We start from the raw sequence: 25,312 nt of genomic DNA, 5'->3' as shown, positions 1-25,312 counted from the left end.
CATGGTCAATATGAAAGCACTGGCCCGGCTTTGTTGCCCAGTGTGGAGGCTTCCCTTGTGCCTTCTGCCCAGAGTACTATGCATTTTGTTCTGAGTTTTAAGGAGCTCTATTTGAATACTCCAGTCTACTTTTCTAAGCATTCACCTGCAAGCATTTTTATCCAAAACACTGAACTCACTCTCTTCACACTGCACTCCCCCCCTCCCCAGTCTGATTAGTGTCAACACAGCTGCCCTATTCTGAGGAATGTAAACTAATATTGTTGTTAGACCTCCCTCAACCTTAGGAAACTTCCTCAAAGCCTTATAGTCTCTTCAGGATTTTTTTAATTCAGAGATTTAAATCCCTGAGACAAATGTGTTGAAGACAGATCAGGGCGGCAAACATTAATTCCTTAAATAAAATCCTATGTGCTATAGTATACATTTACATGTATGCATACATAAATATTTAATAATGCATCACTCCATAATAACTGATTATACAGTGAAAAGCTGAAGTCAAATCACCAGACAATAGGGACATGAGTGAAGTCCCTTCAGGATTTAGGTGGGTCTCTGGATTGACAGACTTCAAAACGGAGATGGCTTAAAAAAAAAAAAAAAATCCACTGATTACTTAAAAAAAAAAAAAGAAAAAACACTTAATTTGCTTTTAGGATGAGGTCTGGAGATAAAACTGAGAACTTAACTGAGTTAAGACACAATCAACAAATTTGTCTTACTGGTAAGTGAAAACCCAACAGAGGAGTCATTTCAGTGAGTCTGGCAGAATATGATCTGCTCTCTCAGTCTGTTCTCATACAGAGTGATTTTCTAAACTCCTGAATATTGAGCTTCTTCAAATACATAACATCTCCCCAGAAATTTTTCTTCTCCCTTTTCTCCTAATGTTTCATCTTTTACTTTAAAAACACTTACAGTCACCACAGAAAACATTAACCAAGAAAAAGAGATTCCTATACACAGTTTGCAAAAACATTACATTGGGTGACCAAGAACCACAAATATGTAAGCTTTTATTTTAAAAAGAGAAATAAAAATAGCATCTCTAAATGGAGTGCTAAAATCTAAAAGCCTTACCTCACTAAATTGAGTCTGGGCATTGTTTTCCAGGTACAACATGTTAGCTGTAAGATTGATCAATGCCGCTGTCCTCTCTTCTGGCTCCAGGATTTTGCCAACCCCCCCACCCCCTCTGAGACCCTTACAGTAGAAATCTACTAGGAAGATAACAGAACTCAAGTCCTCCTCTCTCTTTCTCTCTCTGTACATAATTTTAGGTTCCCTCATATATACCCAACTATAGGCATGAGGGGGCGGGACTCTTCTCTTTACCTGTCCAATCCATCAACTTCCACCTGGACTCCTCCACTCCAATGGAGTGAGGCCTCTCCCATCTCATTAAGTAGTTAGAATTCCTTATCACCAATCTTTAAAAGAAAAGGAAAGAGAGAGAGAGAAAAAAAGAACACTGGAGAGAGACAGGTAAAACTTTCCCTTGTCTCTTTCATAAGAAAACACACTCTTTCCTGAAAACAAAATCTCCCCAAACAAACCACAGATCGTACCACCACCAGGACTTAAAGAAGGCACTTCAGAAAGTTATTTTACACTTTGCAATGAAAAGTAAAGCTTCAGGAAAAAGCTTTCAGAAGTTGTTTTTTTGTTTTGGGTTTTAAAACCTAGATGTGGATTTTCAAGAATGATTACACAGTTAGAAATTTGGGGAAACTACCCAAATCAATGCATATATATACTTAATATAAAAATTTAAAAAGCCACTGCCTGATAGGTGAAGGATTTCCCACTTCTCCTTAGAGAAATACCAGTGGTTTCAAATGAATCTATGCCAACATAAGCCACTTGATTGTTCAAAGCATGTTTCAATAACAATTTAAATCATTGGCCCCGTTAACTTGTAAAAACAAACAAACATCCATGTTATGTACAGGAAATAGAAAAGCCGGGAAAAGTGCCCATTTTTTTTTTTAAAAGCCCTTAAAAAATGCTTTTTTTCTATCATTATTTCTTGAAATATAGAATCAGTATGATAGCTTATCTATTTGAATATTTATTTTCTCTACCATACCTAGTTGTATTAATGCTCAAAGATAGTAATTTTATAAACAGATAATTAACTACTATTAACAAGAATAAATCTTCAGGTCTGAAAGACAAGTCAGATTTTGCCTTAAAAATATATTTACTTAAATATACAACATTCATGTAGAATTAGGTGTTGCTTGCTATGGATTCAGTGAAGATGAAATGCATCCTGATGGCTACTGTGGGATCTACTAACATATGCTCATTGCTGTGGAGTATAATTTAGTTACTTATATCTAAACATCACTTCTCACCTCACACTCGGGAATCCAAATTACCTCTTTCCTGCCTAAAAGTTACAACTGGACAAGATATCTATAAGTGAATATTTAGATTACTTCCAAAATTTAGAAGGAGATTAGAAGAAAACTAGAAACCAGAATAGATTAGCATATAAACCTTTAAAATACCCTGTGCAAATGCATTCATGGCCTTGGAGTTGCCTCCCCTTTACTTCACTTTTTGCCTCCATAAAATGCATGCACATAAGGATAATATGATCATAAGGATAATATGATCAATATTTATCTTAAGCCCCTAAGTTATTGGTAAGATGTTTCACTTTTTGCAAAATTTTTTCAGTAATACCATTTTATTTCAACTGTGCAAGGATATGACAACACTAATTCTACAAATTTATATCAGACAAAATGTTGATTTCTTCACTGAAATACTGGGAAGGTTATCTCTTACTATCTGTAATTAACCAAAGAAGCACTGGCTACAAGACAAAAACAAAAACCAAAAGGAAGAAAAAGAAAGAAATGACTTGCAAAATGCAATTCATTATTTATACTATGTATTTAAATTATACACCCACTGACAGCTTCCAGGTCAGTAGTAGAAAGCAGATAGTTGTTTCCTGGAAACTGCTCTGTTCTAGTGGTTCAAAAACTTGGATGATCCTGAGAATTATCCAGGGTGCTTTTTAAAAACAGAGTTCTTGACCTGATCCCAGATCTTTATACCCTAGTAGGAAGTTCTGAATGAGGCAAGTTTGGAAATTAATTTGGAGTAAATGCATTAGCACAACTGCCCAGAAAGTCATTATTGGATTTTTTACATGAATAGGGTAGTGTAAGCATTTGAACCCCTAAATCTAGGGTTCACATTATCAGATGCTGATGATATTCAACCAAATGTAAACAAATTTCATCTTGCGCAAAGTCAAAAGCTTCCCGACAGTATTTGATGGATGAAAAATATCAAATTCCTTCTCTCTACCACCTTAGCCTTCAGCGTATGCCGGTTAGACTATGATCTCTATCTAAGGTATCTACCAAATCTAAAACATGTATATTTTACATATAAGATACAATAAATCTGCTAAGGCTACGTGTGTCTTTTGGGTACTTGAGGGGAAGGAGCACTGGACTAGGGGTTAAAGGACTAAGTATGAGATACAAGAACCATTTCCAACTCTGTGCCCTTGGGGCAGGTTACTTAACCACTCTGGATTCACGTTCCTCATTTGTGAAATGAGAGGCAGAACTAAATGATTTCTAAAAACCATTATAAAGATAAGAGTTTTTGTCCAGAATTTGTGGAAGTGATTTAAAGGATTATTCACATTTCTCATATTTTACTGGGGTATTTGTACCTCAGTTTGCTCATCTTCAAACTGTACAATGAAGCAGATGAGTTGCACAGATACTAAGATGCTTAAATGACATAAAGAAAAAGTCACAATGTATTGAGGGGAAAATTCATGGTTTTTACTTTAGGGTATAATAGCTTCTGGGCTTCCTTGGTGGCTCAGATGGTAAATAACCTGCCTGCAATGCAGACGATGAGGGTTCAATCCCTGGGTCAGGAATATCCCCTGGAGAAGGCCATGGCTACCCACTCCAGTATTCTTGCCTGGAGAATTCCATGGACTGAGGAGCCTGGTGAGCTACAGACCATGGGGTTGCAGAGTCAGACATGACTGATCAATTAACACACTTCATAGTAGCTACCAATCCATTTAAATTTGAATTTAGCATACACATTTCCTTAAAAGAGTGAATGAAAGTACCTCTGATTACATTTGATTTCAGAATTAGTGTGAATACTTGATGTAAACATCATGCATTTATTTAAGCAGAAGGTTACAGAGAAGCAATCATTTTCTGTATTCACCATGCAGCAATGTTTACCTTTGACCCCAAAGGTTTATTAATGTGTATTAGTTTTCCTAATAACCTAGTGATGTAGGTAAGTATTATTATCACCATTGTGCAGATAAATAAATAAACTCAAAGATTTTAAGTAGGTTTCCTAAGTCTTCAGGATTCAGAACAACTTTATTTATCTTTACTTACAGGTCATAATTTCTCATTCTCAGCAGTTCCCTCAAATTCCTCACAGATTCATGGCCTCAGACTCAGGGCTCAGCACTATCTCTTGAATGAAATTGTCACTGCTGTAAATCTAGTACATTGGGAGCAGAATTCAAGATGTATGATTAACACACACGCTTTCTTGAAAGAAGTGTGTTACATTTTTGTAGAATATCCTCCTTTACAGATACTCATGTAAGAACTCTTTATATGTAAAAATATTAACCTTATAATAATTGCAGCAAATAATTTTTTGCTATGTGCCTGGCTGTGTACGTGTTTCTAGTGTTTTCAAACTCATATATGGATTTATGGTTTGTTCTTTGGTGTAGAAGATTTCTATTTTCCATAACTAAATTTTTTCTGTTATGATTTGTTAATTTTCAAAGAGAGTTTGAAAGGTCTTTGCCAGTCCAACATTATAAAATCCTTTGGCCATATTATAGTTTCATATTATTATGGGGCTTTTAATTTTTCATATTCAAATCATTTAATGCTCTAGAATTTTTATTGAATTTGTATTATGAGAAATAAGTGAATATTCACTCCTCCCCCAAATATAAAACTTATTTCATCAGTTTATTGAATAATTTTTGTCTCTAATTTGACATGCAATCTTTATAACATACCAAATGTCAATGGCTCCATTTACACCTCTAAGTGAGAAAGTTAGGCAAGTACATAAATGCTTGGTACACATAAAAATGGCAGAAAGTGAAGAGGAACTAAAGAGCCTTTTGATGAAAGTGAAAGAGGAGAGTGAAAAAGTTGGCTTAAAGCTCAACATTCAGAAAACTAACATCATGGCATCCAGTCCCATCACTTCATGGGAAATAGATGGGGAAACAGTGGAAACAATGTCAGACTTTATTTTTTGGGGCTTCAAAATCACCGCAGATGGTGATTGCAGCCATGAAGTTAAAAGACGCTTACTCCTTGGAAGGAAAGTTATGACCAACCTAGATAACATATTCCAAAGCAGAGACATTACTTTGCCCACAAAGGTCCATCTAGTCAAGGCTATGGTTTTTCCAGTAGTCAGGTAGGGATGTGAGAGATGGACTGTGAAGAAAGCTGAGCACCAAAGAATTGATGCTTTTGAACTGTGGTGTTGGAGAAGACTCTTGAGAGTCCCTTGGACTGCAAAGAGATCCAATCAGTCCATTCTAAAGGAGATCAGTCCTGGGTGTTGTTTGGAAGGAATGATGCTGAAGCTGAAACTCCAGTACTTTGGCCACCTCATGTGAAGAGTTGACTCATTGGAAAAGACTCTGATGCTGGGAGGGATTGGGGACAGGAGGAGAAGGTGAACACAGAGGATGAGATGGCTGGATGGCATCACCAACTCGATGGACGTGAGTTTGAGTGAACTCCGGGAGATGGTGATGGACAGGGAGGCCTGGCGTGCTGCAGTTCATGGGGCTGCAAATAGTAGGACAAGACTGAGTGACTGAACTGAACTGAACACATAAAATACTAGTTGAATTTCTTAATCCATATTATGTAAGGTTGGGTAGGGAACAACATGGCCTCTATAAAGTTCTAGAAAGTAAAAAGTGGAAGCAATTTAGTCTCTCAGATCTATGTCTGCCCCCTATGGTTTGAGGTAAGTAGAGAAAATAAGGAAATATTTAGGTTTCATGTAGTCATAAAAATGGAGATAAAAGTTTTAGTGGTTTCCCCTCATGAAGACTTTAGGTCTATTGAATTGAGAAAACATAAAGTTAGAAGAGGCTTCATTGTATCTGGTAGAATTAGGTAGTCAGTTATTAAAAAGAGACTGGTGACTTGCTTTTATATTAGCAGTTGAAATTCCAAGAAAGAACATGTGCCTGACTAGAAATGTATCAACCCTCTATGGTTTAACCAAAAATTTAACCATATCTATCAATGTCTCCACATTCTTTCCTCCCTACAGAGGGCCTCACCATCATTTTTATCTTTCCTAAAGAACAACTATGATTGTGTTATTCCTCAGGATGCATCATTGCCAATGGAATAAGCTGTTTTCATAGGCACTCAAAATCCTTCTTCACAGGCTGATTTCAAGCTGCCCTCTCAGCTTCATATTCCTATATTCTACTCTGCTTGCTACATGCTGGCCCCAGCTGAACATTTTGCCCCTCTGCTCAACCTGGTCCCTCAGTTTGGAATGCCTTCGTCCCATTTACCCGTAAATGAAAACACTTTCAAATTCCTTAAATGAAACTGAGTTCTCCAATTTCCTAGTTGAAGTTAAATCTTTTCTTATTTTATGTGAATATATAGTTTACAATGCAAAAATTGTATACTTGTCAACTCCCCTATGAAACGTTTGAGGTCAGAGTACATTTCAGTTCATCATATCACATTTAGTGTCTAAAAGCTTGATGAATATAAGTTTAATCAAATGATTTAACTCTAGGAAAAAACTAGAAAGTTGAAAAGGGATTATTTACCCAAAGTATTTATTATGACACGAATGCCTTTCCTATAGGAATCAATGCATAGCACCTAATTACAATAGGAGAGAGAGAAAAATGATGCTTTCAACTCAAAGACTGTTCCCCAAAACTTCAATAATTATTTGTCAAGAAGCAAAACTGTCAGCATGATAAACCTACAACAGTCAAAAAATATTGGGATTTTATAGAGCATGAATGAAAGCTAAGAAATGTTGGGACTTTCCAAGCTGCTCCAGAACAAAATCAATGAGATCATTTTAATACCAGCCACCATAAAGTCAAAGGATGATCAGCAGGACACACGAACTTTCACAGCTCTAACCTTTCCCAAGTTAAGTGATTTCCTTCCTTTCCTACTCCAGACAGGTAAGAATGAGCCTCGGAGAAGCTACTGAAAGCACTACATCAATTTACCAAATCAGTTTTCTCTGAAGGCTAAAGCTAAATTCCAAACCAAGCTAAAAGGTCACCTCCATTTTAGAGTCACTAGTGAGGCTCTGAAAGATAAGCAACACTTATAGGCACAGAGGAGAAAATAAACTCTGTCCTATATCTTAAAGATGTATTTCTTTATTTTTGTAAACCTTCAAGTAGAAGGTAAAATGGTAGACAACATTTAGTTTCTTTGTCTTTGTATATTTTGTGGGTCAGGTATTTTTCAGAGCACTTTATATATATATCAAAATTCAATTAATGTTCATAAAATCTTATGATGTATGTACTGTTATTATTTTTCTCTTACAGAGGAAGATGAAGACAGTGGTAGTGGTGGTTTAGTCACTAAGTCCTGTCTGACTCTTGTAATCCCTGGACTCTAGCCTGCCAGGCTCCTCTCTCCATGGGATTCTCCAGGCAAGAATATTGGAGTAGGTTGCCATTTCCTTCTCCAGAGGATGCTCCCAATCCAAGAATCAAGCCTGGGTCTCCTGCATTGCAGGCAGACTCTTTACTGACTGGCTTACGAGGTAAACCCTGAAGACACTGATATATAAAGAAATACTAAATGGGGAAATCAAGATCTGAAGGGATTCAAAACAGTCCAAGGAAAAATAATATGGCTTCCCTTGTAGCTCAGTTGGTAAAGAATCTGCCTGCAATTCAGGAGACCAGGGTTTGGTTCTGGGATTCTCCAGGCAAGAACACTGGAGTGGGTTGCCATTTCCTTCTCCAATGCATAAAAGTGAAAAGTGAAAATGATGTGTATAGAATCAAGTTATTTTCCAAAGGGCTGAATCAAATTGTATTTGTATGAGGTTAAGAACCACAGTATTAGAGTCATCTTTTCCAACTTTATAAATGAAAAAAATATTTTATTTTAATATGAATCCCCTTGGTTGTGAGAAAAATTAAATGTATTTCAGTATGTTTATTAGCCCTATGCATTTCTTCTTTACATGATCTATTAATGTCCTTTGCTTTCCCCTCTAATCTCTACCTCATTGAAGTAGTAATGCTTTCTTTATTAATAAAGATATTAGCCCTTTGACATATTTTTCATATATTTTTCAAGCTTCTTTGCTTTTTAGTATTACATGTATTGAAATAGAAACTTTGATTACTTTATTACATAAAAATGAATTATTAGCCATTTATCCCAGAACCTAGAGATAACCACTGCCAAAATTTTGGTATTTTCTTTTCCATGTAACTCTGTGTGCTTTACAAACTAAATATATGATAGTATATATTAAAGATATATTTTACTAAAAATGTATGTGTGTGCATGCTAAGTCACTTCAGTCATGTCCAATTCTTTGTGACCCTCTGGACTGTAGCCCGCCAGGCTCCTCTGTCCATGGAATGCTCCAGGTAAGAATACTGGAGTGTGTTGCCATGCCTCCTCCAGGGGATCTTCCCAACCTAGGGATCAAACCCTCGTCTCTTATGTCTCTTGCATTGGCAGGCAGGTTCTTAACCACTAGTTCCACCTGGGGAGCTCCTAAAACTGTATATGTGTGTCTATATAAATATATGCATATAATTATTTTTAAAATTCACCTGTTAATATGATTGCATACTCAGGTCATAACTCAGTTATTTTAATTAAACCCTATATTTTTTAATTGCCATATAGTCTTATTGAATTAATTTAGCCATCTCCCATTAATGGGGTATTTAATCTGTTTCTATTTTTCATTAACACTATTTCCCAGGTGGCACAGTAGTAAAGAATCCACCTGCCAATACAGGAGGCACAAGAGATGTGGGTTCAATCCCTGGGTCTGGAAGTTCCCCTAGAGGAGGAAATAGCAACCCACTCCAATCTTCTTGCCTGGAAAATTCCATGGACAGAGGAGCCGGCTAGGCTACAGTCCACAGGGTTACACAGTCAGACATGACTGAGAGCACATACACACACATAATTTTAAAGCAAACACTTATTATGCTATTAATTAAAATATATTATTAGAAGTTATTATTCTAATTATTAGAAGTTATTATTCTAATTATTAGAAGTTATTATTCTGCATTATTTGGTTAAGAGATATTTAAATATTTTAAAGCCCAGTAGATACTACTAAATTGATTTCCAGATACTACACCAATTTCTGTTTAGATCATCAACATAGAAAAGAGCTTACCCTGCCACAACAACTAAGCAGCAACAAATATGTTTAATATTTTTAATCTTTTGGAGTTAAAAAACACAAACAAAATTAACTTCCTCCTACTATTATTATACATTATTTATTAAAATGAACATAACTAATCTCCATCCATTAATTGGTCTCCTTTGAAAAATGCAACTATTTGAATCATACCAACTTGTGTTTGAATACTGCTGTGTTTACTTATTCTCTTTGAATCTTTATCTATAAAATCAAAATACCATCCTATATTATAACATTTAACTTCCTAACTAACCCTAGAGCAGTGATTAGCTTATCATAGTTCTAAATGGGTTTCAGTACCCTTTTACCCTTTTGGACTTGACTTCCCTGGTGGCTCAGATGGTAAAGAATCTATCTGCCTGCAATGCAGGAAACCTGAGTTTGATTGCTGGATTGGGAAGATCCTTTGGAGAAGGGAATGGCAACCCACTACAGTAGTCTTGCCGGGAGAATTATGAACAGAGGAGCCTGGTAGGCTGCAGTCCATGGGGTCTCAAGACGTCTGCTAGGACTAAGCAACACTTTCTACTTTCCTTTCTTTTATCCTTTTACTTATTCATATCTGTAGTTCTGGACATGCTACTAAATACCTGCTAAAAGTTCTTGCTTTTTAAGCACTAGATTTTCTAGTATTTCAAGGGATAATCTGATTAAAATTATATTTTATTCCTTTCTTTTCTACTTATTGCCACTCCCTCCAAATGGCTGTTGCTGAAGTAAGTGAAGACAATACAGTCAATGCCAACTTGGAAGAATGGAAAGAATGCTGGAATCAACAGCAGCAAACCTGTGGTCCACATCTCCACTCCAATTTTGAGTTTGTTTGTTTGTTTGTTATTTTAATTAACTGGTGAATAATCAACAAATACTCAAGCTAATTGCATAATACATCACCATTCCTTTTTTTCATACTGGAATATATTTCAATATGATACCAGCTTTTAAGTAATTTACCCTACCTGATAAACCATAGGGAAACCAATCCTTCATATCTTTTAGGATCCTGCATAAAAGGATATTGTCCCAAGAGTCAGAGACTTTGGATTAAGTTCTGGCTCTAACAGTAAATTGATTATGTTACTTAAAGCAGGACATTCTTCTATCCATCATGAAGTTTTTCAATCTGTTAATTAGATGTAGATTTATTATATATGTGTATCCTATACTACTGTGATTCTAGTCTCCTTAGTGTTCATGTTTTCTGTTTAATCACAGTCTGAATTTCACTACCGATGGAGACAGACAACTTTGCCATCAACTTTATATCTCATATCTTTTGCTTGTGTTATTTCCTTTCTAAAGAGATGGTGAAAGCAGTTGATTTCATAGACTAGTTGATTTCAACCAAGCTTTCAGTCTCACTATCAAGCTGGAGATTTTAGGCTTCACTTTTAGTTCCTCATTTTTTTTTCTCTCCTCAGCAGGAATATAGGTTGGGCAGGGGATATCTCATTCTTCCTGGAGGCTGTATTTTGAAGCAACTCAGCTTTCTTTCTTACGTAAATCCTTTCCACCCTTTTAGGGAAAAAAAAAAAAAAAAAAAATCCCAGGCAGAATAAAAAGGGGGTGTGTTAACTTTGGAGTCCTGGATGAACCCCAGGAAAATAATCATATTTTGTCTCTTTTAATTCAGACTCTCAGAAAAAGCGAGTTCTAATGTCTTTTTCTGGTTTCAGTTCACTGATCTGCACTCATCTTTAGTTAAAGGAAATGTCTCCCCTGGTTAAACACAGTGCAGTACCAGGCAATAAAATGAAGTCATTGGCTTGTTACTTTGGGAAGACTTCAATGATTCCATCTGTGAATCTCACCCCATCCCATACACACACCTGAAATGCACAGTACCTCTGCATCAGAGACCATGGGAATTTAATTAAGCCATCCTTGGAGCTCTGTTTTCACTCATCCTCTCTGCTGCACTATTCATGTTTGCACTACATCTAGATACTATGTACGAGAAAGTGGTATACATAAATATGGTGTGTGTGTACGGAAGAACTGTACAAAAAGATCTTCATGACCCAGATAATCATGATGATGTGATCACTAATCTAGAGCCAGACATCTTGGAATGTGAAGTCAAGTGGGCCTTAGAAAGCATCACTACGAACAAAGCTAGTGGAGGTGATGGCATTCCAGTTGAGCTATTTCAAATCCTGAAAGATGATGCTGTGAAAGTGATGCACTCAGTAAGCCAGCAAATTTGGAAAACTCAGCAGTGGCCACAGGACTGGAAAAGGTCAGTTTTCATTCCAATTCCAAAGAAAGGCAATGCCAAAGAATGCTCAAACTACCGCACAATTGCACTCATCTCACATGCTAGTAAAGTATTGCTCAAAATTCCCCAAGCCAGGCTTCAGCAATACGTGAACCGTGAACTTCCTGATGTTCAAGCCGGTTTTAGAAAAGGCAGAGGAACCAGAGATCAAATTGCCAACATCCGCTGGATCATGGAAAAAGCAAGAGAGTTCCAGAAAAACATCTATTTCTGCTTTATGGACTAGGCCAAAGCCTTTGACTGTGTGGATCACAATAAACTGTGGAAAATTCTGAAAGAGATGGGAATACCAGACCACCTAACCTGCCTCTTGAGAAATCTGTATGCAGGTCAGGAAGCAACAGTTAGAACTGGACATGGAACAACAGACTGGTTCCAAATAGGAAAAGGAGTACGTCAAGGCTGTATATTGTCACCCTGCTTATTTAACTTATATGCAGAGTACATCATGAGAAACACTGGACTGGAAGAAACACAAGCTGGAATCAAGATTGCCGGGAGAAATATCAATAACCTCAGATATGCAGATGATACCACCCTTATGGCAGAAAGTGAAGAGGAGCTAAAAAGCCTCTTGATGAAAGTGAAAGAGTAGAGTGAAAAAGTTGGCTTAAAGCTCAACATTCAGAAAACGAAGATCATGGCATCTGGTCCCATCACTTCATGGGAAATAGATGGGGAAACAGTGGAAACAGTGTCAGACTTTATTTTGGGGGGGCTCCAAAATCACTGCAGATGGTGACTGCAGCCACAAAATTAAAAGACGCTTACTCCTTGGAAGAAAAGTTATGAGCAACCTAGATAGCATATTCAAAAGCACAGACATTAGTTTGCCGACTAAGATCCGTCTAGTCAAGGCTATGGTTTTTCCTGTGGTCATGTATGGATGTGAGAGTTGGACTGTGAAGAAGGCTGAGCACTGAAGAATTGATGCTTTTGAACTGTGGTGTTGGAGAAGACTCTTGAGGGTCCCTTAGACTGCAAGGAGATCCAACCAGTCCATTCTGAAGGAGATCAGCCCTGGGATTTCTTTGGAAGGAATGATGCTAAAGCTGAAACTCCAGTACTTTGGCCACCTCATGAGAAGAGTTGACTCATTGGAAAAGACTCTGATGCTGAGAGGGATTGGGGGCAGGAGGAGAAGGGGACGACCGAGGATGAGATGGCTGGATGGCATCACGGAGTCGATGGACGTGAGTCTGAGTGAACTCTGGGAGATGGTGATGAACAGCGAGGCCTGGCGTGCTGCGATTCATGAGGTTGGAAAGAGTCGGACACGACTGAGCGACTGAACTGAACTGAACTGTATACATATATATGCATTTTTTAAAGTTCTACTTTCTGTCCCTGTAATGCACAATGTGATCTTGAAGTAGTTATCTAGTCTCTCTGTTTCTCTACCTCCTACAAGTACCACAAAGGGCTGGCCAATTCCTATGAGATTTCTAAAGTCCTGTCTCAGCCCAAAAGTCTCAGATTCTCCATACACTTTTTTAGTTGAATTAAAGATTCTTTAAATTCTAAAGTGCTTTAAAATTTTCAAGAGTTTCATACGCATGATTTCATGTATCCCATAATAATCCCTTTTTTTCCCCTCACTCCTAACTGCCCCTCTCTTCTTACCCACTGGTAGCCTTTAGTTTGTTCTCTGTTGTTTGTGAGTCTGCTTCTTTTTTGTTTTATTCACTAGTTTGTTGTAGTTTTTAGATTATACATGCAGTATTTGTCTTTCTCTGACTTATCTTACTTACTACAATGCCAAGTCCACCATGTTGTTGCAAATGGCAAGATCTTTATATTTTTGACTAAGTAATATTCCACTGTGTGTGTGTGTGTGCGTGTATGTGTGTGTGTGTGTGTATCACATCCTCCTTATCCATTCATCCGTCAATGTAATCCCAATCAAAATACCAAAGGTATTTTCCCCAGAAGTAGGGAAAACAATTTTAAATTCATATGGCAACACAAAAGACCCCAAATATCCAAAACAATCCTGAGGAAAAAAAAAAAAGAACTAGAGGAATAATGTTTTTCCTGACTTCAGACTAAACTACAAAGCTGTAGTAATCAAAACTGTATGGTACTGGCATAAAAACAGACATATAGTTCAATAGAACAGGATAGCGACCAGAAATAAAGCCACACTCTTATGGTTTTCATATACTTTTAAGGGACATTAACTATATTGCTACCATGTAACTATTGTGATCATTTTGGGGGGTAGAAAAATGCCACATAAACAAGGAACACTACATTTGAAATATAAGTCAAAATTATCAGGAAAAAAGAAAGACCAAGGCCCTAACTAGACCCAGCATAACTGATGTCCTTACTACCTGCAGCAGAAAGGTCAAAGTAATTTAGGACTGACAAACTGTGGTATTCTTTTTTTTTTCCAGAACTGGGAAAGCAGCATGTACTGCTTGGTGTCTCAGACACAGCTGTCACTAGGCTGCTGTAATCTTCAGTCTGTGACTACAGGCCATGGGAGTAAAAGTATCACTCACTCTAAGTATGGAGTACAGGAAGCCTTGGTCCAAAAATAATAATAATAATAATGATGAGGACATAAAAGTAAGTGGTTTCCTGGTGTAATTTTTGTTCCAGGATCTCTGAGTAGAGACAAAAGTAAAGCTTACGTGGAATTAGAAGCCTCATAAGTAAAGTTTGGAGGTAAACCCTGGGGACTATTTATTGAAAAGGAAAACCAAACCCAACATCAACAGTATATGCATGACAATGTGGCAGTATGGACCAGTTCTAGACTTAAAGTCTACAGGACTATCTTTATTTTAAAAATGTCTTATGAATGGACAAAGAAGAATGCAGAAGTTTGGGGGCTTTATAACAAGAGCCTTTAGGATGTAAATTATACATTGAACTTTAAAAGCAAATAGATCTTATATTTCCCAATGCTGTGGTTTTGTATATTCTGGTTCTTCCATTCTCTCAGACAGGTAAATTCAAGTGTATTCTTCAATGCCCATATTAGGTGTTTCTTCTATTTTACTCAACACGAGTATCTGCTATACACTCAGCATGGTGCTTGAAGCACTCTTGGATCATTCTTGTCTTTTCTAAGCAGCCAGTTACTTTTGCCTCTTAATTTTTCTCCAATTTTATGGATACCTATATGATTATAGATCTCATCTCATTTCTTTTTAATTCTGCTTTCACGAGTCCCACACTAAAATATGAGGACAAGGGTGATGCCTATTTAGTTTTGCACTTCCTGCACCTTTGGAAGTATGCAGAATAGGCACTCAAATTCTGTTTATCAGATGACTATTCTGGTTTGATCCATCAGACACATCTACAAAGCAGGCTTGTTCTTATTATTCCCACACCTTAGATAAGGCAATCAGAGGGGTTAAATGCTGTATTCAAATTCACATATAAACTATGCTTAAGGCTTCATATGGTCTTGTGCCATACAAGTTGCCTGTCACAGAAGAGATTACCCTGTCACACACGTGCCTTAACAATGGGGATGAATTCAGCCTCAGAAAAAATCAATTTGTTTGCATGCTAGGCAGGAAAAATGAATGACCATGTTGCTACAAATAACTCCCAAAGATATTCTTTCTCCTTTAGCAGCTTTTCTCCCTTCATGTTGATCTCCTATGCTTCTTACTGTTACAGACACAATGAACGGACTTAATTCCAGCTTCCCAAGCCTGATTCACAGCTCGATTAAAAAGTGGTGCAACTGAGTAGGTGTGTTTCTGTGACCTGAGTGGTTAAGCCAGATCTTCTGGTCTTGGAGGCCACTGGTTTGATTTTGTAAGAAAACATTATCTGCATCGATCATTAACTGGACAATTCTGCAACTGTTGTCTCAAAGAGATTAAAAAAAAAAAAAAAAAACAGACTCAAGAGGAGAGCTGCATCTAAAAACTCTAGGTAATTTCCAACAGCGACTAATAATGACTTTAGGATTCAGCTACATGTTGCTTAAAAGTAAAGGGAAATTCAGTATTATGGCTTCCTAATAATAAGAAATCATTTCTTCAAATGAAATCCAGTACACATGTTATGTTCAAATTATAGGGAAAAACAAGTACCAAAGTCAGATTTCATTATATATAATCTGGACACACACACACACAGACACACACACACACACACACACAAGCTTTATGGAGCAGATTGGAGCAGCTGCCCCCAAACTGAGTCATTACTTGTAACTCATTTGCTCCATGAATGAAATGGGTATACACTATTCATATCTTAATCAACATCTTACGCTCTCTTTTTAAATTATTCCTTTTTCTGCATGAGGTTTTATACTTTAGATGTATTCTCTGCAAGGTAAGGAGTTTAAGAAATAATGTCAAATGGCTTGAGTCAATGACAGTATAAGTGGTGTGTCCTAAATCTGTAAGATTATGACCCAACCAGGATATTGATACTTCAAACTGAGCAACTCTTTAAAAGATAACATACAGCTTCTTTCCTCCCAACATATTCCTCAAATGGACCATATTCTTACAATTTTTATTCAGCAATCATCATATATTTTAGCCATGGTCAGTAGTTAGAAAACTACTCCAGTCAGTCAGTTCAGTACCTTCATGTCTGACTCTTTGCGACCCCATGGACTGCCGCACGCCAGGCTTCCCTGTCCATCACCAACTCCTGGAGCTTGCTCAAACTCATGTCCATCAAGTCAGTGATGCCATCCAACCATCTCATCTTCTGTCATCCCCTTGTCCTCCTGCCTAAGTTTCACCTACGTAAACTAAAACTCATGCATGGGCTTTAACTATCAGATCACCTCCCTCTCTGATCACCACTGTTAGTCTAGAGAAGAAGAGGTCAAACATGCATGTTGGTATACCTCACTGGGAAAAGGTTAGATTTCAGTTTTACTTCTCCCTGCCTAAGTAGGTGATCTAGTTGATTTGATATTATCTTACAGTGAAATAACAGATCTATTTGGGGTACACTAATGCTGTTAAGGGATTGTAAGGAATACCTGAGATCATCATTTGTAAGGGATATCTAAGATCATCATTTGGCAAACATATTACTTCTTTCACACACACATACACACACACACCTGCACATATGCACTTATCACTTCTAACATTAACTGAATCCTTTATTGTACAGGGTCTTACAATAAGAGTCAAAGAAGAATAAGACTATCTGTCCTGAGACTTCCTGATCCAGTGAAAGAGACATATGTAAAATATATATATATATATATATTTACATTATCAGGATGAAAATAAATAGCAAGTGTAAGTTACAAGTAGCTGTTCTATGTAAACACAGGAGGAGTGATTAATTTTTCATGAGAAGAGTCCATGTTGAGTCTTTAAGGCTGAGAAGGATTTGGGAGAAAGAGAAAGAAGACATTCCTGAATGAAAACAATAGCATGGGTCAAAAGACGAAGAAATGAAATTATGGATTCAAAGGAATAAAATGAGTTAGGTGAGGGGGGTGGATATGGGAGATGGGAGGTGGAGTAAGAGAGAGAGATTGGAATAAGATTGTGGTACATTCAAGTTATTTCTATTTTGCTTATACTTAAGGGAACTAAGCCTTTAGGATTTATGATTTAAAATGTCCCTGAAATTATAGTTTAATAAATTTGGCTTTTAAATTAAAAAAAAGAATGATTACAGAGTTGTGTGTGTATATATATATCATAATATTATATATATAAAACATCATATATATTTCATATATATATCATTCACATACATAGATGCCTTTTTTAACACAAATGTAGTTCAATAAATTTTGCTTTAAAATCAACAACAGCAATAAAAAAACATAAAAACAAACAAAATAAACTTCCCTGAAGGCAAAGGTCTAGGCTGTGCTGTGTGCTCAGTCACTCAGTTGCATCTGACTTTTTGTGACCCTCTGGACTGTAGCTGACCAGACTTCTCTGTCCATGGGATTCTACAGGCAAGAGTACTGGAGTGTGTTGCCATTTCCTCCTCCAGGAAATCTTCCAGACCCAAGGATTGAACTCGCGTCTCTTTTGTCTCCTGCAGTGCAGGCAGACTCTTTACTGCTGAGTCATTGGTCTGGATAGATCCTCTCTTATTTCCTATGACTCTATCTCTTTAACTCCTTGGATTAAAAATGGAAAATCTTCATGTGAATTGAAAGGATATCAAAAAGTTTCTACTAATTGAGGGACTGTCTTCTGCCACTGCTATCACCAAAGATCAACATCAACTAAGCTTCCCTCTCTCACCCCCTCCAGAGAAAGGTGCCTGCCAAGTTCACCTAACTGTCAAAACAGCATTTGCCCTCTGACCTTCAGCAAACAATGCACAGAATGCTGTTGGAGACTACTGGATGCCGCCCTCTTACTTCTTTAAAGACTGACCTGCAAGGCTAATTAGAGAGTTCAGTCTTCTGCTTATCTGAGGCTTAACACTTACATTTAGAACTGTAAAGCAAAACTAGCCCTTTGACAGAGCCACAGGCTTGGAGGACTCTAATCCAGCTGGGGCTGGCCTAGAAGGGATATTTGAGTTTGTTCTCAAGATGGTTTAGGGACTCAAACATAAGGACCCCTTTGTTGATCACTATTCTTCTTTAAGACTACGGACCTCTGTGGTGAGCAAGCAATTAAGAATTTGCTCATAATTCCATTTCCCATTTTTCCCTAGGACTATTAGTAGACATCATTTCTCTTCTTGTGTCACAGCAAGAAGAGCAAGGAAAGAATAGAGGCCTGTCAGTTTCTCTGGAGGGAAATGTAGTATCCTAAAGAAGATAAGGGATAAAAGAGAATGCCTGACCTGTACTGATGGCCATAGGGGCAGTCATTCTAAGTGATGGTAAAAACAGAACGAAAAGCATATTACATCATTGAAAAGCTGTAGAGATCATATAGCCAAAACTTTTCATTTTAGAGACAGACAACATAAAACCTAAAGATGGAAAATAAGTACCCAAAAAGTTTGCGATCATTTTGTGATTACGAAGTGGTTCTCCTCATTCTTACAGCACTGCATTCTTATCTGAAAGAACTGCATTATCCATTGCATTTAACTAAGAGAAATACATGTTTATATATGTTGCCATGGCTTGCATGTATACGGGTACCAGAATTACATCTCATGGACCCCATTTAGCAACTTCAAGTTCTACTTTGAAATCTGTTAAGTTTTGGTCACTATAATGGATTTTCTAATAAACATATTATGATATTAGTAAATTTTGATCTCTATTAAGCTCTGATTCTCTGGTGAAAAGTTTTTCAGTTTTAAGTTTGAGCCTTCTAAAATGTAAAAGAGATATGAATTGAGGAAGGGAAAATTAGATATCTGTGAAAACTGATGCTTTAGATACTCAAAGAAATATAATGGATACCCATGTGTATTGAAGGTTACCTCAGGAAAGTTTGGAAGAAAAGAGCACACTCAAGAAAACAGAAGGACAAAACTAAGTGGAAACAAGGAGAGAGAAAAAGTGAATTAGAATCTAAGTAGCTGTGTAGAAGGCAGTTTTCACTTTACACTGCAAGGGCAGAGCCTGGAATCTAGCAAAAGGAGCAGCACCCTCTGGGTTTGGATTGAAAAACAGCAACAACAACAAAAAAAAAGGAAGTAAGACTGACTTGGGGGAGAATAGTTTGGAGTTACAAAAAGCTAACCTACCTATTAAGCTAAAGAAAGTGAATTCAGCTCATGTCAAATGACTTATTTATACACAGTTTTTAAGTCTATTTCTTTTCTGTAGAAAGACTTGCACCCAAAATAGCCATTTGAGGACATGGGTCTTGGGGATATATTTAATGACAGTATCTACTAACATTTGTACAATTTTTCATATTAATAGATTGATGTGCTATATGGTCCTCCTTTGGAATCTTCAGGAGATTGATTCCAGAACCCCTCATGGATACCAAACCCCAGATGCTCAAGTCCCTTATATCTAATGGCAAGCTATTTGCATATAACCTACATGCGTGGATGAGTGCCAAGTCATTCAATTGTGTCCCACTCTGTGCAGACCTCTTGGACTGTAGCCCACCAGGCTCCTCTGTTCATGGGATTCTCCAGGCAAGAATACTGGAGTGGGTTGCCATGCCCTCCTCCAGGGGATCTTCCCGACCCATTCAGATATTGGACCTGAATCACTTACCTCTCCCTGCACTGGCAGGTGGGTTCTTTACCACTACTGCCACATGGGAAGCCCTACAGCCTACATACCTCCTTCCATATACCTTAAATCATCTCTAGATTACTTATAGTGGCAAATCCAAGTTTTGCTTTTTGGAACTTTATGGAATTTCTTTTAATGAATATTTTTGACTCCTAATTAGTTGAATCCGTGGTTGGTTGAACCCAAATAAGCAGATAAGGAAAGTCAATTGTATCCAGTGTTATATTGAAAAGCATTTGCACTTGCCTGGGAGAGCAGCTACTCAAAGTCAAAAGGCCTGCCTTAAAGTCCTGGTCCTGCTACTTGCCACATCTGATCTGTGGTCTTAGCAAACACCTGAAACTCCATTTTTATATTTATTAATAGGGATACTGCCACCTCCATCACCTCTTATAAGGTAACAGTGAGGGTTGTCAAGTGAGACAGTATGTTTTAAAAACTTTAAGGTGGGGAGGGAAAGAGAAAAGAGATGAGAATAATGAATAGTAGACTGAGATTGCCAAGTAAGTGATACATGCAATCATCTGTGGGTTCTCTGATCACACTCCCATCAGCTCACAATAGTATCCGGCTATAGTGAAAGATGTCTGCAGAGGCACTGCTGAGTATACATAGCTATTTTTTTTTTTTTGCTAAGTATGAAATTTGTTTTAAAGGGAATGCTGTTTGTTAAAAGAAAGAAAATGTGTCTTTAGATAACACATTACTATCTAGCCATGAATTAAAGTGAGTTTTTTCCTTTCCACATCCAGTGACATTTTTCTGATCTTCAGGGGACACAGACAGGATGAATGGATGTCTTCCTTTCCTCCTAAAATTAGGCCAGTTACTTTGTGGATGTTTAGTTGCTCAGTCATGCCCAACTCTTTTGAGACCCCATGGACTACAGCCCACTAGGCTCCTTTGTCCCTGGGATTCTCTAGGTAAGAATACTGGAGTGGGTGGCCATTTCCTCCTCCAGGGGATCTTCCTGATCCAGGGATCGAACCTATATCTACTGTGCCTCCTGTATTGACAGACAGATTCTTCACCATTGAGCCACTTGGGAAGCACCCCCTGTAACCCTACTGCTGCTGCTGCTGCTAAGTCACTTCAGACGTGTCCAACTCTGTGCGACCCCATAGACGGCAGCCCACCAGGCTCCCCTGTCCCTGAGTGGGTTGCCATTTCCTTCCCCAATGCGTGAAAGTGAAAAGTGAAAGTGAAGTCGCTCAGTCGTGTCCAACTCTTAGTGACCCCATGGACTGCAGCTTATCAGGCTCCTCCGTCCATTTTTCCAGGCAAGAGTACAACCCTGAGATTTCTATAATTAAAGAAAAACAATACCAATAAAAATCTCCTTTCCATACAACATAGTCAACTAGCAAACAAAACAGAAAAAAAAAGAAAATAAGATGGAGAAGATGATTCCACAATATGTTCAGTGTCACTTAGTATATATGCGTGATAGTTTAATCTCTAGAAATTTATTCTTGTCTCTAATAAGGAATGAAGTTACCTAATCTACAAACACACGTGACAGCCAGTATTATTCTCCAACCTTTCTAAGGACTGACTTCTGATTTTTGAGTCATGACCTGCTAAAAGGAAACAATTTTGGCTTAGCAGCTCACCTTCTTTGTCTGAATTAACAAGATGTGTACAAAATTAATGAAGGCATACGCAAAGAGATCTCTGAGTTCATTCACCTTATTAAACACAGCTTCCCATCACAATGGTTTCTTGGAGATATAATGGCCTGAAGCTGTCTAAAAGATTTACTGCCTAAGGACTATGACCTAAAATAAGATTTACAAGGGAAATATTTCAGGAGTAAAATAAATGCAAGAATGAGACTCAAAAGGGAGAATAGTCTGACGTGATTGGAAGGGATTAAAAAATACAGCAAATGTCCTAGTCGGTACAGTAAAAGTTTCTTTTTTCCAAGCATTGTAGGGGAAAGTGCATACAGAACACTGCCTTAAGATCAAGATAACATTTAGAGCGATTGCTTCATATCCTGGTGAGTTAACTTCTCAGAGAAAGAAAAAGAAAAAAAAAAAATCACCACTGGTCTTTCTTTGAAAATCGTTTCACTGATTTATTGATTGTGGAGATGCCCACTGAGTAAAAGGAAAGCCCCCAATCTCTTTACACAGAGGGGCCTTGATGTTTGAGGATACAGCTGCCTTCAGATGCTCAGATAAAAGACAATGAGTGCAAAGTAGTAGTATTATCTACTTATTATGCCCACTTATCTGCTTATTCCTTCCTTGAAGTCCTACTTCTGTCTGCAATATCAATCACTTCTCTGGCAGCTTGTCTCACTACAAAGGGAGGATCTGATCCCTTGCTTAGCCCTCCAGAAGCGGCAGACTCGTGCAAGAAGAATTCATAATACCACCAAGGCTGCAGGACTGGATTACCCGGGGACTAGGGGTGGCTTGCTTAAAGCACAGTTCCTGAAAATGCGGCAGAAATTCAATCTACCTTTCCACCAGACTCTCCAGTCCAGGACTAAACTTGACACTGAGTGAACACCAAACACATTAAGAGCAAGTCTCAAAACTTTCTCCAAGTATAGATGAGTTGCAGCTAGGCAAAACTGACAATATGAGAGCAACTATTTAATATTACCCCCCCAATAGTTTGATAGTCTTGAGTTGGTACATATTGATTCATGAAATGTGGAGTTAGGTTCGAGATATATTTTATACAAGTGAAAACTTAAAAGAAAGAACCATATGATAGTGGAAACAGTCAGTAAACCTGGACTCTAGGCTGGCTTCTTCACCAGCTGGCTGTGTGCTATAGGGCTTGTCACTTCACTTCTCTGAGGTTTAGTTTTTGGTTTTTTGTTTTTTGTTTTTTTTTACTGGTAAAAATGCATTAACTAATATACGATTTCAAAAGCCAGTTCCAGCACTGACATTCTAAGTGGGGAAGTATCATGTTAGGTTATGAGGAAAAACAAGCTGGATTTTCATTAAATTCAAATAGGTGTTCTGCTTGGAAAGTGATACATAAAACTTTGGGCCAGGTACAAGAAGCAAATTAGCAGTGTGTGTCTGTATGAACTGCTAGATTCATTAGAAAGGTTTGTTTATTTAACTGCCTTCATTAGCTGCTCTTAGTACATCAAAGGAGTGTTTCAAAACCCTTACAATTAGCCAGGTAAACAAAGGCACAATGTATCACTTCACTAGACTCAACAAACAAGGTTTCTGATACACTATCAAATCCTACTTAAGGATAATATCCCAACTAAAACCATTAGGTTGGGCATACAAACACTAAACGAGGGTCTTGACCATAGAAAAGTTTCAACACATTTTAAGGGAATCAATGGACGTCCTGAACGGTTGATGAGAACTGACCTGTTGATCAACATTAATAAACATTCCCCAGACATTTTCTGATTTAGTTGAATGAGAGCCAAGATCTCACTCTCTGATAACCAGCAATCAACCAAACAAACCTTTATTTATTCTTAAGTAGTACTGATACAATTCAGTATGCCCAAATAGTCAACTTAGGAGGTCTAAAACAGAGTTTGCAATATTATTAAAAAGAAGGCAATCATGAGTAATAGAGGGATGGTTTCTTCAAGACCAATCACGTGGTCAGTGCTGAAAATGTCTTTCATGGTCATATTACATATTATATACAACACATAATTTTATAAATGTTATTTGTAGATAGACCTGTCACCTATAGACACACACGGGGCTAAAACAATGTTAAAGAAAATTTGTCTTTGAGATCCTTTCCTTTTTAACTTGAAGCTCCAGAAAAACAGCCAGTTTCAGTTGTTTAACAGTGTAAAATATCATGGATGCCTTTTATTTAGTCATACTAACCTGTCTACTAATGAAGTTAAATTCCTTTTAATAACATTTAATTACACCCAAATCCAAAAATCCAAAGAGTTAATGTACTTAGAAGGGCATGAGGTACACATCTCATGTAGTTGTGAAGATCAAGAGAGATAATGGATATGAAATAACTTTTGTAAATTGCAGAAGGTTATTCAAGCATAAGATATTTTATTTGTTTGCTTTTGATGAATATATATCATTTTCTAAATCCTTGCTGCAATTAGCTTTGATTCATTCATACTAAAACCTCAGACATAGAACATCAGTGGAAGTGATTGATTAATTCAAGAGAAAACTTGCAACATTAAATGTTTTGTCCTGCCTAACAATCTTTAGAAAGTACCTGGATTCGCCTCTTCAAATTTGCATAAAGTCAGAGAAAAATGATCTTCAAAAAAAAACCTTCTAGACACAAAACTTATAGATAATTGCCCAAATGCCCAAACTTCTACTGCTTAAATATATTGCACTTAATAGGTGTCAAGGAAACATTTTAAATTAATATTTACACGTTCCAGATGAACAACAACAACAACAACAACAAAAAAAAAACACAGAAAACATAAAGGGGATAGCAAATGTCCAAAAAGGATGGACAAATATTGTCAGAGGGCTTGTACCTAATTTTTAAAAGTTGTATCAAGACAATGACAAAGTAGGACTAATTTGATTTTAAATTAACAGAATAAGAGCCACTTAGTATAATGTCCCCATCAGGTTCTTTGGGGACACTCATAAGACTCAGGCTGCACCATTTCCTAAAGGAGCTAGCAATTTATAGAGGTGGCCCACTGTATCTCCAAGCCATTCAAACACATTTGCTGAACACAAAATTGTGCCAGGCTTTGTAATGTTTCTTACAAAAAAAGATAGTAACGGTTACTGATTTCCTGGAACTCTGAGCCTGGTAAATAACTTGTTGTAATTTATGTATCAGTTGTGACTCATTTTTGGAATGTGTCAATTTTTTAAGGTGACAAATGTCTAGCCTTAAAAAAAAATGAACAAAAAATGTATTCAGCACTGCTAAATTTAGTGCATAAAATAAGTGATCAAATTGGGATAATATGATTCTAATTCATTTAAAAAAAAACATTAAAATAAGGGTGTATTTTTTTATGCTCCTGCTAAGCTTCAGTTGAAGAGGAGGAGAAGGTCCAGGAATGGAATTATGCAAAGTGCTCATTTGAAGGGCAAGTATATTTGAATGTCTAGAAGGGTATGATCTTTTTAAAAGCTTTATTTATTTATTTGTTTGTTTTTTTTGATGCATCCAGAAGGGGGTACATCAACTATATACAGTATATATTTATTATATTTTTACTCGGTGTATGTGTGTGCTCAGTCACACAGTCATGTCTGATGCCAATAAAAATTAGGGTTAGGGTTAGGGTTAGCCACACAGGGACTGGATTGCCATGTCCTTCTCCAGGAGATCTTTCCGACCCAGGGATCGAATCCAGGTCTCCTGCATTGCAGGCAGATTTGTTTACTTATTGAGCCACCAGGGAAAGCTTAGGGAGGGTTAGTTACTCATATTACCACACAGGG

At 37.3% G+C, this 25,312-nt stretch overlaps 1 protein-coding gene across 5 annotated transcripts in view; it reads right to left on the bottom strand.

Annotated features, from left to right (window-relative positions):
* Window positions 1-25,312, bottom strand: part of TP63 (tumor protein p63) — a 262,976-nt gene that overhangs the window by 110,966 nt on the left and 126,698 nt on the right. The window contains exon 1 of one of the 5 annotated variants that reach the window (XM_040253148.1): window positions 1,084-2,832. The exons of the other annotated variants lie outside the window; for them this stretch is intronic. Within the exon in view, the coding sequence (XP_040109082.1) occupies window positions 1,084-1,293 (210 nt within the window). The 5' untranslated portion in view covers window positions 1,294-2,832. Of the gene's footprint in view, window positions 1-1,083; window positions 2,833-25,312 lie in introns of those variants that run through there. 5 annotated transcript variants of the gene reach the window in all.

Source organism: Oryx dammah, unplaced genomic scaffold (genome assembly GCF_014754425.2).
Source record: "Oryx dammah isolate SB20612 unplaced genomic scaffold, SCBI_Odam_1.1 HiC_scaffold_2, whole genome shotgun sequence".
Lineage (NCBI taxonomy): Eukaryota > Metazoa > Chordata > Mammalia > Artiodactyla > Bovidae > Oryx > Oryx dammah.
Note: the sequence above shows the minus strand (reverse complement) of the source record. Positions and strands in the feature narration are given on the sequence as shown.